The sequence below is a fragment of the Acanthochromis polyacanthus genome, chromosome 9 (assembly GCF_021347895.1).
Source record: "Acanthochromis polyacanthus isolate Apoly-LR-REF ecotype Palm Island chromosome 9, KAUST_Apoly_ChrSc, whole genome shotgun sequence".
Lineage (NCBI taxonomy): Eukaryota > Metazoa > Chordata > Actinopteri > Pomacentridae > Acanthochromis > Acanthochromis polyacanthus.
The window spans coordinates 14,210,501-14,226,155 of record NC_067121.1 but is presented as its reverse complement, the minus strand read 5'-3'; the positions used below and the strand labels follow the sequence as shown (position 1 = coordinate 14,226,155).

General features: G+C 38.6%; 1 protein-coding gene across 12 annotated transcripts in view; it reads left to right on the top strand.

Moving 5' to 3' along the window:
- The window catches only part of LOC110968734 (RNA-binding Raly-like protein), a 93,377-nt gene that overhangs the window by 9,874 nt on the left and 67,848 nt on the right, over positions 1-15,655 (top strand). For 9 of the 12 annotated variants that reach the window (XM_051953386.1, XM_051953394.1, XM_051953391.1 and 6 more), the window contains one exon: positions 12,675-12,952. The exons of 1 other annotated variant lie outside the window; for it this stretch is intronic. In XM_051953386.1, the coding sequence (XP_051809346.1) occupies positions 12,697-12,952 (256 nt within the window). In that variant the 5' untranslated portion in view covers positions 12,675-12,696. The remainder of the gene's footprint in view (positions 1-12,674; positions 12,953-15,655) is intronic. 2 more of the 12 variants (XM_051953390.1, XM_051953385.1) reach the window with 1 other exon arrangement.

Sequence of the window (15,655 nt, the reverse complement as noted above, 5' to 3'; positions counted from 1 at the left end):
TCACAATGGATGCCTATTTACATTAAAATGAGAATCATTTATTTTTTGTGATGTAGTATGAATTGAGCTTGCTGTCACTGTGCCTACAAAATCTGTTTCATTCAAAAAAACTGAAAACACTGTCAGCCTGTAATGTTTAATTGCAGATCAGAGCATATTTTTTCAATTGTTCCTGAAATTAAATCATAATTAGCTCTTACTCATATAGTTTTTAGTATTCAGAGTGGAAACTCCATGTCATACACATGAGACTCGGCCAGGAGATATGGGAAAGCATGGCATACGTTCATATGCCGCCAAGCAAAACAGTGGACTCCCCTGTCACAAAAATAGGTGGAGTCTTTTTTCCCCTCTTTAAGTCAAATCAAATGCGCACAGTGCTGTAGCACCGATCCTTCATTTCAAGAGTTTTGCACAGTGTGAGAATAAGGAAGTCTCCAAATAACATAAAAAATACACTTTTAAGAATACTCAGAAGGCATCAACATGATAAAAGGTGATACAACAGAGAATTTCTGAAATAAAATCCCTGAAAACAAATGTCTCTGCACAATCAATGCAAGCAACATCTAAAGAGCTTTTTGTCATCAAAGTCATCCAAAAGCTGCTTTGTGCAGCATTCCCAAAACTGTTAACTAAGCTACCAGTGGAAGTAGCATAAAGTGGCCTGAATGACACATAGTGACCTTCCGGTATGTGATAAAAAATCTCTGATTTCAGAGATAATCTGGCCTGCTATTATTGTTAGATGCAAGATAAAATGTCTTCCAGAGATATGGCTTCATCCCACCTCACTGTATTGGTCACATTGTGTTTTATCTCCCGGCTGTTGTTGTAGGTCGAGGCTATAGGTTGCTCAAATCAGATTAGTCTTCTAGCTGTTGGCTCTCACACAGTGGAACATGGCTCCTTACAGTTCAAGAAGTTCATTAAATGTATAAAAACATGTAAATTATACAGTAAAAGGCTGATGAAACAGTAAAATAAAAGGATAGAGTCACAGTAATAATTTATAAGCTAGCACCTACCTACCACATGATGTCTGTCTGCGTTTTCCATCTTTGATATTCTGGTCTGAGGCCCAGTTCTAAGCTCCTTGAAGATGATTGGCGTTGCAAATGTCTTTCTCCCCTTTCTTTTTTTGAAGCTCACTCATTCCCTCCTTCCATCTCACCTCCCTTTATTTTCCCTCTGTCTGCCTCTATATCTCTTTTTCTCTCGTTTTGTTGCCATTTCCCCTGTCCTTCTTCAATTCAAACTCAAGAGAGTTATTATACAGGAAGCAATGGGGTGTAGGAACTGAAAGGAAAAAATGTAAGAATAGTGCTTGACAGTCCTCCTTCCTTGTTAAGATCCAAAGCAAACCTGTTTTAAAGAAATTCCTGGTACATCGTAAACAGGGCTCAAACCTGCAAGACAAGTTGCTTATTATATGTGTGCAGTAACTGGCTGTTCTCTATCCTCACTGCACTGATAGCCAGTATTTACTGTACAGTCGTGCAGGAGAGATTAGATTCCACTGGGCTCCTCTGGGCTGGGAGCAAAATGGCCCAGCAAGAACCTCTATTCATTAAGTCCTTAATTGCTAATTGAGGTCTTTGAATGATTCAGCAATAGCTGCTGCTGTTGGGGCATTAGCTGAGTAATTTATGGCTGCAAGTGAGCAGGAAAAAATGAATGAGGGTGAGAAAGTGTTATTAAAAAGGCCACTGGCAGCAGCACAGTGTTGTTATTACACAGCCACCTTACGTTAACTCTCAAAAATCTGTGCGGGGCTCTTTTGTAGAGCTGATTTTACCATTTTGACAAGTTAAATGCATTTTGTTCTATGATTAAATTCCATTTACCCCTAATGCAGTTTGCCTCTGCTCTCCACATGCAGTTTTGATGATTAAGCATTTTATTTTGTCATTGTGATTTTTTTTATGTTTGTAATATTGATGAATATATATATATATATATATATATATACGTGTGTGTGTGTGTGTGTGTGTGTGTGTGTGTGTACTTTATTTAGGTTCTGTGTTTGTGTGTGATTAGATCAGATTGTAGTCCATATGTCTGTTTGTTAACACTCTGAACCACAGGTAGTTTTTGTTTTGGAATTTTTTTTCTCCTATCACATTTTTCCTCACTGTGGGTTCATTTTCGGTGCAACATAAAGTCCTGCTTCTCTATGGAAACAGAACAACCATGGCTAGACGTACAGACAACTCGAAAGCGTCTTTTGTGGTATAAAGTGGTCATAATGTCATAATTCAACACAAAAAATTTATGAATATCTTTGCCCACAAGTGTTTCCTATACTAGAAAGAAATTTTGACTCTGTTCCTACTACACTGCTATTACTATATTTCTCTATTTAGATTTTTCTTTTCTTTACAGACCTTTCTTATCTCTGCTCTCTGTAAGCACTGCCTGCAGTTCAGCTGAAAAGCTTCAGAATCTTTGACATTGACAGTACCTATGGCTTCACAGTTGCACTGAGGAGTACAGATTTTGTTTTTTTTTTACAGAATCTGGTCAATGGTTATGTTTTCTGACAGAATTGCACTTCACAAGTGAGTAGTTTAATTTTTGTTTTTCTTTAAAGATAACATGCCAGCAGGTTTTGCAGTTCAAAAGGTTAAATATGGCAGGTCAAGAAACCTTAGCTTACTGTAGCTTGGCTCTGTCTCTGTAACACTAAAACACTGTTGTTGTGACAGCAGGTTAGCTAACAACTGCTAGCTCTACCTTCATATTTATCACACAGACTATAAATAAGTTTTCTAATGACGTTGCAGTCATGTAGCAGTCGTCATCATCTGTCAACTGTGTATCTGTCACTGAACGATGTGTACAGTATTACTATTTTTAGCTTTCATAAATTCCCTGCTGCATGTCCTCACATTTTATGTTGCATTTTCAGAACAGTCGAAAGATAGAAAATAACCTATACCTGAACTGCAGCCTGACAGTGCATGTATGGCAAATTTAAACAATATAAAAACTTAATTAGACTTGAGTCCACATGTATTCCCTTGTAATGTGTTTTGCTGCCATTTAAAAGAATGACACACAAAGAAAGAAAAAAGTTTTTTTTTTTTTAATTTTAGCGCCATATTTTGCTCTCTTCTAAAGTCGTTCTTTTCGGACAGAGGCACTAAAAGTTGAAACTTGGCTCAAAAATGTCTGTTTACAGAATCTGAGAAAGCAGAAGGTGACGTGTCAATGCCTCTGTGCAAACAGACTATGAAGACGTCCAGAAATTAAACTCAACCTTTATTTCCTCTGGCAACGACAGCTGAGGTTAGCCGCTCTTGGTTGTTCGCTGTCAACTCGCTAAAGATAAAATGCTGCAATGCAACATTCAAGCAGCAGAGACTGAGTGTGGCCTCAATGCATTCTTCACATCCTATATGTATTTGTTATATCGGATGAGGAGTTTTCATCTTTTCACCTCAGATAGGAGTGTGAGTCAGTGAGGAGAGATCAGGGAGAGAGGAAGTGCTAAAATGATTACTTTCACCGGTTCCTTGCTTCTTTATCTCGAGAGAATTCAGACTCTGAAGCCCCTGACAGTCGGTGTGAAAAGACCAAAGAGAATCCATGAAATACTTACACTTGGAACCTCTGCAACAGGGGAGGATGCTGTAGAAACCCAGAAAAAAAAACATCACTGTCAAACCCTCCCTTTTCTACTACAAGAAAGACTTTTAAGAGACAAAACAAAATCTGTGTGTGGAAAAACATGCCAGTGAAGAGTTAGGATGTGTCCACAGCTCTAGTGATGCTTGAAGATGTTATTTAGCATTAATTTCTGGAGCATTCAGCGTGCCAAGATGAATCCAGCTCTATCTCTCTCCTCCTGTCTTGCCTATCAGGCCTTTTTGAATTCAGTGTGAGTGTATTTTCTGGCCTGGGACGTTTCCACCAAAGTGTTTGCCAGCAGTTATGCCACATGCTTCTTCTTAAACAGCTTTGAGGATCTCAGACACTTATAAATATTGTAGAAGAAATTGTCTTTGAAGTCTCTATTTTTTCCAAATTTCAATAAGCTGTAACTCTTTTCCTGTAATCATTTTTATTAATAACATGTAATTGAGGATAATTGACAAAATAACGCTGAATCATCTCTGGCATGATGCTCTAAGGAGATGCATGTGGAAACAGAGAGACATATGAATGCCTCTACTTAGCAGACAATAGATTGCCTGAGGTTTTACTTTTGTACCAGATGCACCCTGCAGTTATTCAGATTGTCGGTTCAGTGGGTTGCTCAGTAACCATCTGATCCTGATAGAGGTTTGATACGTTTACAGACTTTGTGGGAAACTACAAACCATTAGTCAAACTAATGTCTTGTGTCCATGAAAAAGTTTGCATAAGGGCTGAAATTTAGAGATAGACGCACAAACACTTGTGAAGCTATATTGTGCAGTTTCCATGTACCTGCTTTTTCACCTTAGTGAAAGATACAGGTTCCAGAGGAGCCATCCTATTGGCTCTGTGAGACTGTCCCAGAGGGTGTTTTGGTCCTGTCATATTTTTTGTCACTGATTGGTCAATGCTTTTACACAATGTAAAATCCTGCACCTCTATAAAAACAGTACAACCATAGATAGTAGGAAAAAACAAACAAACAAAGGAACTGTTTACACATCTGTTTCATGAGGCAGGTGCATAGGTCAGGGAAAGATTCAATCAGACTCCTACATACTGTCTAACCTGCAAAGATACATTTATTGTGCAACATTTTGGTGCAAGACCTTCATCAGTAAAATAGTAGAACTCAGAAATAACTCAGACATATTTTATGTACAGCACAACAAACAATGATCGAAAAAATTGATGATTTATTTGATGAATATTAAAAAAAATCCTGAAACCAACATATGAAACATTTTTAGATGGTCACCATTGTTACGAATGCTGGAAAAAGAAATGCTGACTCTTTAAGAGTCTATAATATTTACTACTTGGATTTTTTTTTGTTTCTGTAATTGTTTCCTGTCTCAGTTCTTTATAGTACATATGCAGGAAGTAAGTAACCAAACAAAATATAAATATGTGACAGACATGAAGCAGAAATATAATGTACGAGGATGGTGTATTGCAACACATAGTAATGGTACATCCAAAAACACCCCATAGGGAAAATAAAGACCTCATTCCCCAATTCCTGTTTCCCGGTCTGACCGTGTCCGATTCGTTTCAGAACACTTTTTAGGTTTAGCTCAAGTTGTGTGATGTTGCCTTCTTCAAGTCTTTAAAAGCTATTGGATTAATATGTGAGGAAAACATACCTGAATCTTTCAAAGATGCACACATGCTCTGTGAATCATTCAATTCAGCTGCTCAATCACAGTGATGAACAGGTTTACTTATCATTCAAAGGCCTCAGGCTGCAAGAAATGAGTAATAATAAAATGAATAAAAATAATCTCTGGAAAGCTTCAACTCTCAAGCACGGCATGAATGCAAGTTGGAAAGTCTACTAATGTGTCATTTTTGTTCTCTAAAAAATCAACAAATTTTCGTTATGTTTCAGGCGAATTCACCCTGAGCGGGACATTAAAGGGTTTACTCACGATCAAAAGGATTTGGATTCATCATCTGAAACTCATGAATGTTCACATTCTTGAGATATTTCAGCTTGAACCAAGCCAATAGACCCAACAACCAAAAAATTGCTATCCATAGAGCCACGTAGTTAAAGGGACTAAAGATTAAAATGTTTTTACAGAATAGCACATCAGTGTAAACTCAATGTAGAGTGAAATAGCTCATATTTTTAAAGTAAGAACAATGCTTACACATGATTTATCTTGTGAATACATCAATGTGATAGAAATGTAAATGTAAAGATGAATACTGCCAGTAAGTAAACATAGATGTAAACAACACAGTTATGAAAAATGCTCAAAATGCTTTTTGAAGACAGCACATGTGTACATGTGTACCTCAAATGTACAAACAGCATCTTTTGGTGAAGTCAATACAACTTTTGTTTATTTAAAGGCAGACTCTACAACTCTAAGTGTAGTTTTTAAAAAGTAGATAAAGACGGTTCCTGCCGAGGGATTCTTCTAACACTCCAGCCTGACTAGTAAAAAGACAATAGTGGTAGTTTGTTTAAACAACTGATGTTAATGTAGATGACCTCTAGCGCTTGTGAATAGGTGCATGTAAAATCTCAGAGTTTTTCAAAGAGGCGGTTCTGTCGTCACTGTCACTCAAAGTGAGACTCATCACCCCAGTAACCAAGAAAATGGAGGAGAAACTTGTTGCATTTGAGTTTTGATTATTGAGTGAAACAGACTCTCTGATCTCCGATAAATCTATTCATTTTAAAGGTGGAGGTTCTGTCAACATAAAAGAGCTACTACAGTAAAAGTGAAACCCAACAAATAACTGCACTTTTCTGCAGTTTTAAGCCAGATTATTTGCACTATGGCATTATTCTGTAGTTCTACACGTGTAAATATCATTCATTAAAGATCAATATTATATATATGCAATGTTATATATTTGGTTTTGGGAGTTGTTGCCAATCGAGCCATTCTGTCTGTAATATTGTACAAATCAGGTGTGTGAAACAAGCGAATCTGTTTTACATATACACGGTCCACATTTCTCTGCTTTCACTCAATGCATGGAAGAAAATGAAAAATAATTTTTAACTTTCTTCTTTTGTTTTGAGTTCCCTCTGACCACAGCTGTCAGTCTTACATTGTGCATTCACTCATTTCAACTAGTATTTAATCAGCAAATACACTATTCCAGCTCAACATGGGTCTGAATTCAGAAACTCACACGCTCTCTGCTTAAAATCTTTTTTCTTGCTTAATCAACCATCTACCCTTTCTATTGGCCTGACCTCTGCACATTTAATACCCTTCATATTAATCTGTGACTTAGTAGGCTTTGTTAGATGTTGGGGCTGAGAAGCTGTTCAAAAGGATTTGAAGTTAGATAGGACTCACTCTTTGGCTTTGACTGGTACTTCCTGGTCTACTCTGTTGATAATTAAATTATTTATCTCCAGAAAACTCTGAGTATCACAGCAGTATTAAATTGAAAGCTTCCTTAATGTGAAAGTGCATAAGATCTTTTTTAAGAGCAGCAGAGGAGACTTAGGGTGGATTATATGTCGGTGGAGGCAGTAAAGCAGAGCCAGGAGGGGAGAACTATGACGTGAAGCCAACCTGAGAGGGGATTGACTGCAGAGTATTAGTATATATGTTAAGTTAACCATCATTCTGGACACACTTCCTCTTCGTCAAGACTTATATTTGGATACAATCTGTCAATATCATTACATCTTTTCACACTTTTTCATACTGACATAATCTTCAAGGTACTGTTGTACTGGAGCAGAGGCCATACAACATTTGTCACAAGCACCATGTCTTTGAACCATCAGAGGAAAATCTCTAACCAGGTGCAACTAATTTATGAAAACAACAATTGAACATTTTAAGAAATAGAATGACTGGCTTTCTTATTAGATTAGATTGACACCACTCGTATGTCTGTGTGGTAAAGAAGAAGTCAGTCCAGCAGCTGGTTAGCTTAGCTTAACATTAAGATCCTGTCCAAAATAAACAAAATATGTCTACCAATAGCTTTACAGCACTTTAATTAAGAAATTATAGATTCTTTGTTTAATCTGTTTTTTAAAAAAAAGGCTACAGGTTGTCGGTTTAGATTTGACATACATTTAGCTGCAGTAAAGTGAATAAGCATTTACACTGTTTTGTGTGTAAAATATCAGCAAATAGGGAACAAAGCCAATCACTAGGTGACACATTGTGATTGTTTTTATTCAAACTACAGTCCAAACCTCAAACATGTTTACTTTATAATCACACAAACCTAAGGTCCAGCAAATTCTGAAGATTGTCTTGCAGTTTTGTTTAATTGATGATGACAAAAGATGCCAATTTATCTATACTGTATTTGATGAAATATTTGATAGTTATAGCTGTTATTAAAACCCCTCGTGTTCTTCTCTCAGTGAGGTGGCAGTGCACAAAAATGAGACTCACTGCTGTCCTAACAGCTTCGCAGGCACTTCGCCTGTGATAACAATGTGTCTACAGTTTGTGGAATCTGGGTTTAAAAAAAAGCCTCATTACAGCCACAACAAACACAAAGATCATCACCAACAGGGAATTCCGAGAAACAACAACCCGAGAGATTCTTTCTTCATCTTCAAGTCGATGTGTCAGATTCTTGTGGTGACACTTCTTGATGCTTGTCCCACGAGACCGTGGCATTATGGGAGCAAACAGTGCAGGCTGCAGGGGGTGTAAAAATCTCATGAAGGATTGCTGGTGTTCAGAGAAAGATTGCTTCAGGGCTCATTTGAGATGGTTTGTCAGCTTTCTGCCTTCAGGCAAATTTATTTGAAGTGTCCATTTAAATCCCTCTTTCCTTCTGTTGACCTGGTTTCTACTTGTAAGCAGTGGATCTGTCCTTTCTGGCTGAAGTATTCAGATCACTTGCTTACAGATGTAGTAAAACACTGTAAAAACACTCATGAAGATGCAAAAATCCAGCATTCAAAAGTACATAAGTATTATCTGCAAAATACGTAGAATATAACAAGCCTTTATTACATTTTCGATATGCATACACCAGCTTTTTTGCAGCCATGTTATTGGAGCTGGTTAGAAAGCACAATATTTCCCTCTGAAATGTTATGAAATACCAGTACACAGCTGCAGTAAGTGGAAATACTCAAATAAAATAAACATGCCACCACTGGTTAAAACTTAAATACCTAGAATCTAGGTGATCGCTACATGTTTGGTTATTCAGGAAGTACTAAAGAAGTAGCCCTTCCCAGTACCCCTGTCACGGTCTCAGAAGGCAGACCCGAACAGAAAGCCACACTACCAAGGCCGGTGGAACTGAGGAGGAGTTTTATTGTAAAGGGGTGAATAGTGGCTCGGTGGGGGGAAACCAGGGTGCAGGAGTGGGGAGTGACTAATGTAGTGGGGGGCTTGGCCAGGTGGGTCTGGAGGCTCCGGGAGGTGACGAGCAGCAGGCTTGCTGCTGTGGGTCTCCGGGTGGTTGGGAGGGAAGCAGGTCGGGGGGGTCCAGGCAGGAACGGGGGGGGGGTGTCCAGGCAGGGACGGGGGGGGGGGGTCCAGGCAGGAATGGGTGGGGTGGGGGGGGTGTCCAGTGAGGGGGAAACCAGTGACAAATGGGTTGGGGAAGGCGGACAAGGGTTCTGGGTGGCGGAGATCCCGGACAGCTGGGTCTGGGTGAAGGCAGGAAAGAAACAAAGTTAAAAAGGTGACAACAACTCAGCAAACTTTCAGGAGGCTAGAGACCAAACTCACTGTGGAGTCTTGTTTAACAATCTGGCAGGGAGTGGAAGGATGAGCCGATTCTTATTGCTGAGGTGAGTAATCAGAGTGATGTCCGTCAGCTGTCCGGGACCCACGGGGAAGGCTGATTACCTGAGTGGAGACAGGTGTGAGCCTGCACTCCACTCAGGTGTCGCACTGGGGAGGGAACAGAGGCAGAGGAGAGTGTAGGGGTACTACGTTATGATTTATAGCTCTCGTTATCAATAATTGGGGCACCACCCTAGATTCCTAGGGAAAATAATAAATTTTAATAAAAAAATTAATATTCATAAAAATTTTGATCAATCTCATATCAAAAAGTCTTGAATCCTCGGTTAAATTGACCACATTCTACACAAAGAAACACTTAAGACTGTAGTTTGATCTAAAATGAGGTATTTATTAACTATTCTATGAAAATAATGACAAGTGAACTATATACAATGTAGATATGATGTGTGTGTGTGTGTGTGTGTGTGTGTGTGTGTGTGTGTGTGTGTGTGTGTGTGTGTGTGTGTGTGTGTGTGTGTGTGTGTGCGTGCATGTGTGGAATGTGGGAGTGTGTCTGTGGTGTGTGCGTGTGTGAGAGATGTGGAAGTATGTGTGAGAGAGAAGGAAATATGGTGAGGATTAGCCAGAGCTAACCTGACGAGGTAACCGGTAATTTGGATTAAGAATTCTAATGATTTGTAAAAGAATAAATTGATTAAATGAATTAATTGACCAAGCGCTTAGTACATCACCCATAGAATGGAATCAGAGCAAACTCAGCTGGAGTTATTGAAGTGAACCGTCATGGGGCTGGGACTTGCGGGCCTTCAGAGAAGCAGCACAACGGTCTGGACTTGCAGGTTCGGAGCGGTGTGTCGTCGTTATGGCCACGCTTGGATGTCCTGCCGCGGGTTGATCGATTCTATGCAAATGGACCTGATCCAGCAGGTCTCCGGAGTTCTCAGCTGAGTGTTGCTTGGCTTAAAAATGATGGTTCTCAGACTTTAGCCAAGAAAAACGGGTGTTGATGAAAAACTGTCAAAACTAGGAAAAATAAATGCTGGTTCTGAATCTGTTCTTCAGATTGAAACGAATAACGTCGGTTTAAAATTGAGCAAAATGTCTCCTTAAGTTACAAAAATATTAAGAGGTAAATAGTTAACAAACTTAGATGGTGAGGGAATTTCAAAGATAGGAAAAAACGCGCTTTAGATAGAGAAAATGAGAGAGACTTTGGTTGGCCTCTCAGGGCCAGATGAGGAAGAGAAGAGTAAAAAGGGGGCTAAGAGCGATGATGTGGGCTACGGCTGAATTTATCTGTGGGTCCAGCTAAGGGGAGGACCTGGGCGGAGAGAGAGAACTTTTCGGCGCGAGTTTCTGGTGGAATTTGGAATCTCTTTGTTCTCACAGAGTAGAGAAGAGGAATTCAGAATGGATTAAAATATGATATTAAACGCGCAAAACACGATCTGTCTATCCCACCATATTCAGTTGTGTGAAAGTGAAACACGTGTAGATTAATACATATGTTCATATGATGTGAATCATTTCATTCATAACTATATGTTTATGTTTATGACATTAAAAATATGTATCACAGTGAAAATATAACAACAAGTCAGAGATTTGGTAACAGGTAAATACAATGGTCATCATTCAACCTAAATGGGAGTAATAAAGAAGGAATCAGATTAAATATCACAAATTAATAAATCAGCTTCTGTGAAAGATAGAATCGTGATTTTTGGATATGTTAATGATGAATAATTTCCATTGACAATGGTAATTCTGTAAACACAAAATACATTCCAGAAATATTAATTTGGCAAGGTTTTTAAGTTCAGTTCCAGTCTCTTTGTTTCAGTCAAAGAGAGTGAGAGGGTGACTCCAGCCTTCAGCCATAAAGTTTTACGACTTGTTATCTGATCTGTGGAATGCAGAGACGTCTCCGGCTGAGGGTCTCCTAAAGCTGAAAAGGGATTTTAGTATGAAAATTCATTAAACAAGACGTCCATAGCATTTAATTGAAAGTCATTGTCTTTTAAAAACAAAAAGTTATTCCAGGGGTTTAAATGTTCACAGGAGCTCCATCCTTCTGTGAATGAAAACCTACAGAAATACAAATGTCTCAATCCTCCTATAGAGATGGGTGTTGGTCAGTGCTGGAGAGGGGCAGCTTATCTGAGTTTTGATCAGCTCAGGAATTCCAGGGCCTTTGCAGTATTACTACAAGAGGATGGGAGACCAGGAGGAGACAGAGGGAGAGCCAGGGACAGAGGAATGGATAGGAGACAGAGGGAGAGACAGGGGCAGAGGAATGGATGGGAGACTGAAGGGAGCATGAGAGGGAGAGGAGCATGAGAGGGAGAGGAAGAGAAGAACAGATGGGAAAAGGGGTATTTGGGATGTCAGGTGGGAAGGACGGGAGTGAGGAGGGAGCCCTGACAACCCCTGATGTTGCTCTCAGTTTCATAAAAGTTTGTGACCCCTGACCTAGATGATGCTTAGCTTACATGTAAAATCATTCCACACTGAGGAGACTTGGGAAGAAAAGGTAAAAGCATGAGCGGGATTCTTGTGACATCATTGCAATGTTCTATTTTCAAGTGTGGGAGCATAGTTCACACATACATATGAGATGTATCAGATTCACACTTCTAAATCACAGCTGCCGCTATGTCAGAGATCCTCTCACCTCCTACAGACAGCAATCTGTTTCAGTCTCTAGGCTCGGCAGAGGAAGACAGGAGCACAGGTGAACACAGTGAGAAGAACTCTGCAAGCAATGTATTGATTCAGAAGCAGAAGCAATTAGTTTAGCAATTAGTTCTCAAAATGGGATATTTGCTCATTCTCTTCATTTTCACTTATAATAAATTGAATTTCTTGGGGTTTTAGATTGTTGGTCACATAAACCAGCAATTACGTTAGCAACACAAAATTTTTTACAACCATTTTGTTGACTGATTAGAATCATTTTAAAATTCAGTGTCAATAATCAACACTTGTTAGTTCCATTCCTAAATGATTCACTTTGATTGGCTTTTTGATAATATGTTTCCACTAAATGTATAAATGCGATCACAGAAATGAGTGAGCATTTTTACCCTCTACAAAATGCCTTTTGGGTATCACAAAAACTTATTTTTTATTTTGACCATGTGGGGTTTAAACTGATTTATTTCTCAACCTGTACAAAGCAAAGCCCTGCAATTATTTACAACATCAGCTCTGACCAGTGTTTACATCCCAGCGGAGCTCACTGTTTGGCTTTCTGTATGTAACCTCTGCAGTCTAACCTTGCTGGTTTTCTGAGCAGTGTTCAACTGTGTTTCCTAGCAGGCACTGCTGCAGGACTAGGATGACTGGGAAGACCCAGACCAGCAACGTGACCAACAAGAATGACCCACGCTCCCTCAACTCACGCGTCTTCATTGGAAACCTCAACACAGCCGTGGTGACCAAGGCTGACATTGAGGCCATCTTTGCCAAATATGGCAAGATAGTGGGCTGCTCGGTGCACAAGGGCTATGCCTTCGTTCAGTACGCCAGCGAGAGGAATGCCAGGGCGGCCGTGGCTGGGGAGAATGCCAGGGTCATAGCTGGACAATCACTAGGTAAGCAAATATTCTGCTTCATGCATTAGTAACATTTTAGGTTACAGTCCACAAATGGCAGTTTAGGTTTTGTAAACATATGAGTGTCTAAATTTGAAACTACTCTGTACCAAAAAGGGTGAACAAAGCTGCTTCATTCACAGCTCATGTAGTCCAAAGCTTCACTACAGTGAGGGATGTTTCTCCCACACTGTTGGTGCTTCTGTCCTGCTGCTACTGTAATTAGGACATAAAAGCTATTTGAGGTTGTCTGTTGAGCATCACTTTTTATTGAAAGTTGAATCCCACATTGGATCCCAAAAGGAGGAAATAAACTGTAATCATTCACTTTAGTACTGGACTGTACAATTCTGAGAAACTTGTATTTAAGTATTTGGATTTGCAGTCCATCATTCTTTCACGGCATTTTGTTTCAGAGGGAAATGTTGTACATGACTGCATTTATTTCTGTGCCAGAGCTGCTATGCCATGGTTGTTGCTTTACTGTTTGTGAGAGCAGCAGCTTCTGGGCACCACAGGTCCAGACCCCCTGTACGTCCTACAGAGCAGCAGGACCCCCTGACTGAAAGACTATAGTTGGGTCACGTCTTGTCTCTTTGTGTTTGTTTTGTGTTGCTTTCAGCTACAAACATATTGTGTCTCTTTTTTGTGTGTCTTTGAAGTTGATTTATGACTCTTTTTAGTCAATTTGTGTTCCTTTATTAGTTGTCTGAATTTTTGTAGTTGATTTGTACCTTTCTGCAATTGTCTTTTGTGTCATAGCAGATGTTTTTTTGTCTCTTTAATGTTATTGTGTGTCTCATAATAATTACAATATTACAATATTTTTTCATGTTGTTTTTTTATTTGTTATGGTTTTGAGTCTCTTTGTTCTTGTCCAAGTTTGTATCTCTTTGAAGTTGATTGCGTCTCTTTGTGGTTGACTTGTGTGTCTTTATTAGTTGTCTTTCTTTTATATTTTTGTAGTTGATTTCTGCTTTTTGTAGTTGTCTCTTCATAGTAGTTTTGTCTCCCTTTATTGCTATTGTGTGTTTCATTATAGTTGCTTATATTTCCTTTCGTTGTAGTTGTGTTGTCTTGTTTTAGCTGTCAGGGTGTTTGTCTATTTGAAAACGACTGTGTCTCTTTCTAGTCAATTTGTGTTTCTTTATTTGTTGTCTTGATTTTTGTGTTTTTGTAGTTGATTTGGAACTTTGTCATTGTCTGTGTGTCTGCTGTCTCTTTATAGTTGTTTGTGTCTCTTTATTGCTGCTTTGTGTTTATTGTTTACAGACATGTAGTTGTTCATATCATATAGCAAAAGGTCAAAAAAATAACTTAAAAAAATAAGCGAAACTACCGGACAGTACAGAAATATACTGCCATGCTTAATTAAAATTAATTTTACCAGTTATGACGCTCACATAGTGTTCATTAATATCAGTATTAGTCATTCAACAACCAAACAGTGAAGAGTAATTTTATTTTGGTTAATTTTAGGAACATTTTCTTTCTAAAATTGTGCGCTTTTACTTTGAAAACAGGGCTTTTACTTGTAATAGAGTAATGTTACAATACGGCATTACTATTTTAATGGAGTAGATGATCTTAGTACTTGTATATAAATTCTTTTTCCTGTTTAGTTAGTAGCAAAGGTTTATAACTGTGCAACCTAGTTATTAAATATTATTCAGCACCTTTTAAAAAAAAAGGAAAGAAAAAACTTAATACCCTCTTAAATGAAAAACTGTTCGACATTTAGTCCTGAATCTCTCTTCCACTGCATCATAAATGTTTGTCTCATTACAAGTCCCCAATAATTATTGACATTCTAAAGATAATCAATAATTGCACTGTAATTTAGAGGCTGTGATTTATAGCATCGCAGACACCTACATGCTTCATCTGCAAATATTGTTAAGTAAAAGGTTTAAACAAATGCCATGTACTCACATTTTACCAAACCTCATTACATATCAAAGGCTGTATAAAAGCAAACTGAATGCAAAAATAATACAATCTGTCAAGTCAAACAAAGATACTGTGAAAACAATACTAACTAAACCAGAAGTACATATAGATGCAAGATAAGAGTCATAAAACTGAGGTCAATATTAATGATACAGTGGCAGTATGGCTCAGTAGGTAGAGTGGCCGTCTTGTAACCAGAGGGTTGCCAGTTTGATCCTAGCGAGCTCATTTCAAGGTGTCCCTGAGCAAGACACAGAACCCCTAAATGCTCCTGCTGGGTCGTGATTAGCACTTTGCATGGCAGCTTCCGCCATCTGTGTGTGAATGTGTGTGAATGGGTGAATGTGATGTATAATGTAAAGCACTTTGGGTATCGTTTCAGGTATAGTAAAGCGCTATATAAATACAGACCATTTACCATTTAATAAACTATAAGTTCATACAAAATTGACTTTAAGATTGGAAATATGTTTCAGATTTAATCCATCTGAAACTTTAAAGCCTAAACGGCTTACAAATGATCAGTTTTTACTTTTATCCAATATTGGCTGATTTCAAGCTGTCATCTGTCTCATAGTGTTCATAGTCAAAGGTTCTGTGATATATCTTGTTGTCAGTCCTAAATCTGATCAGTATAACCTCCGAAACTATTTAATAAATCTGCTTACAGCCTCTGTGAAGTCTTAAGATAGAGAGAGTTGAATATGGTGAGGGTGCAGTGAGGACACAAGATAAGATGAAGATGAGACTGAT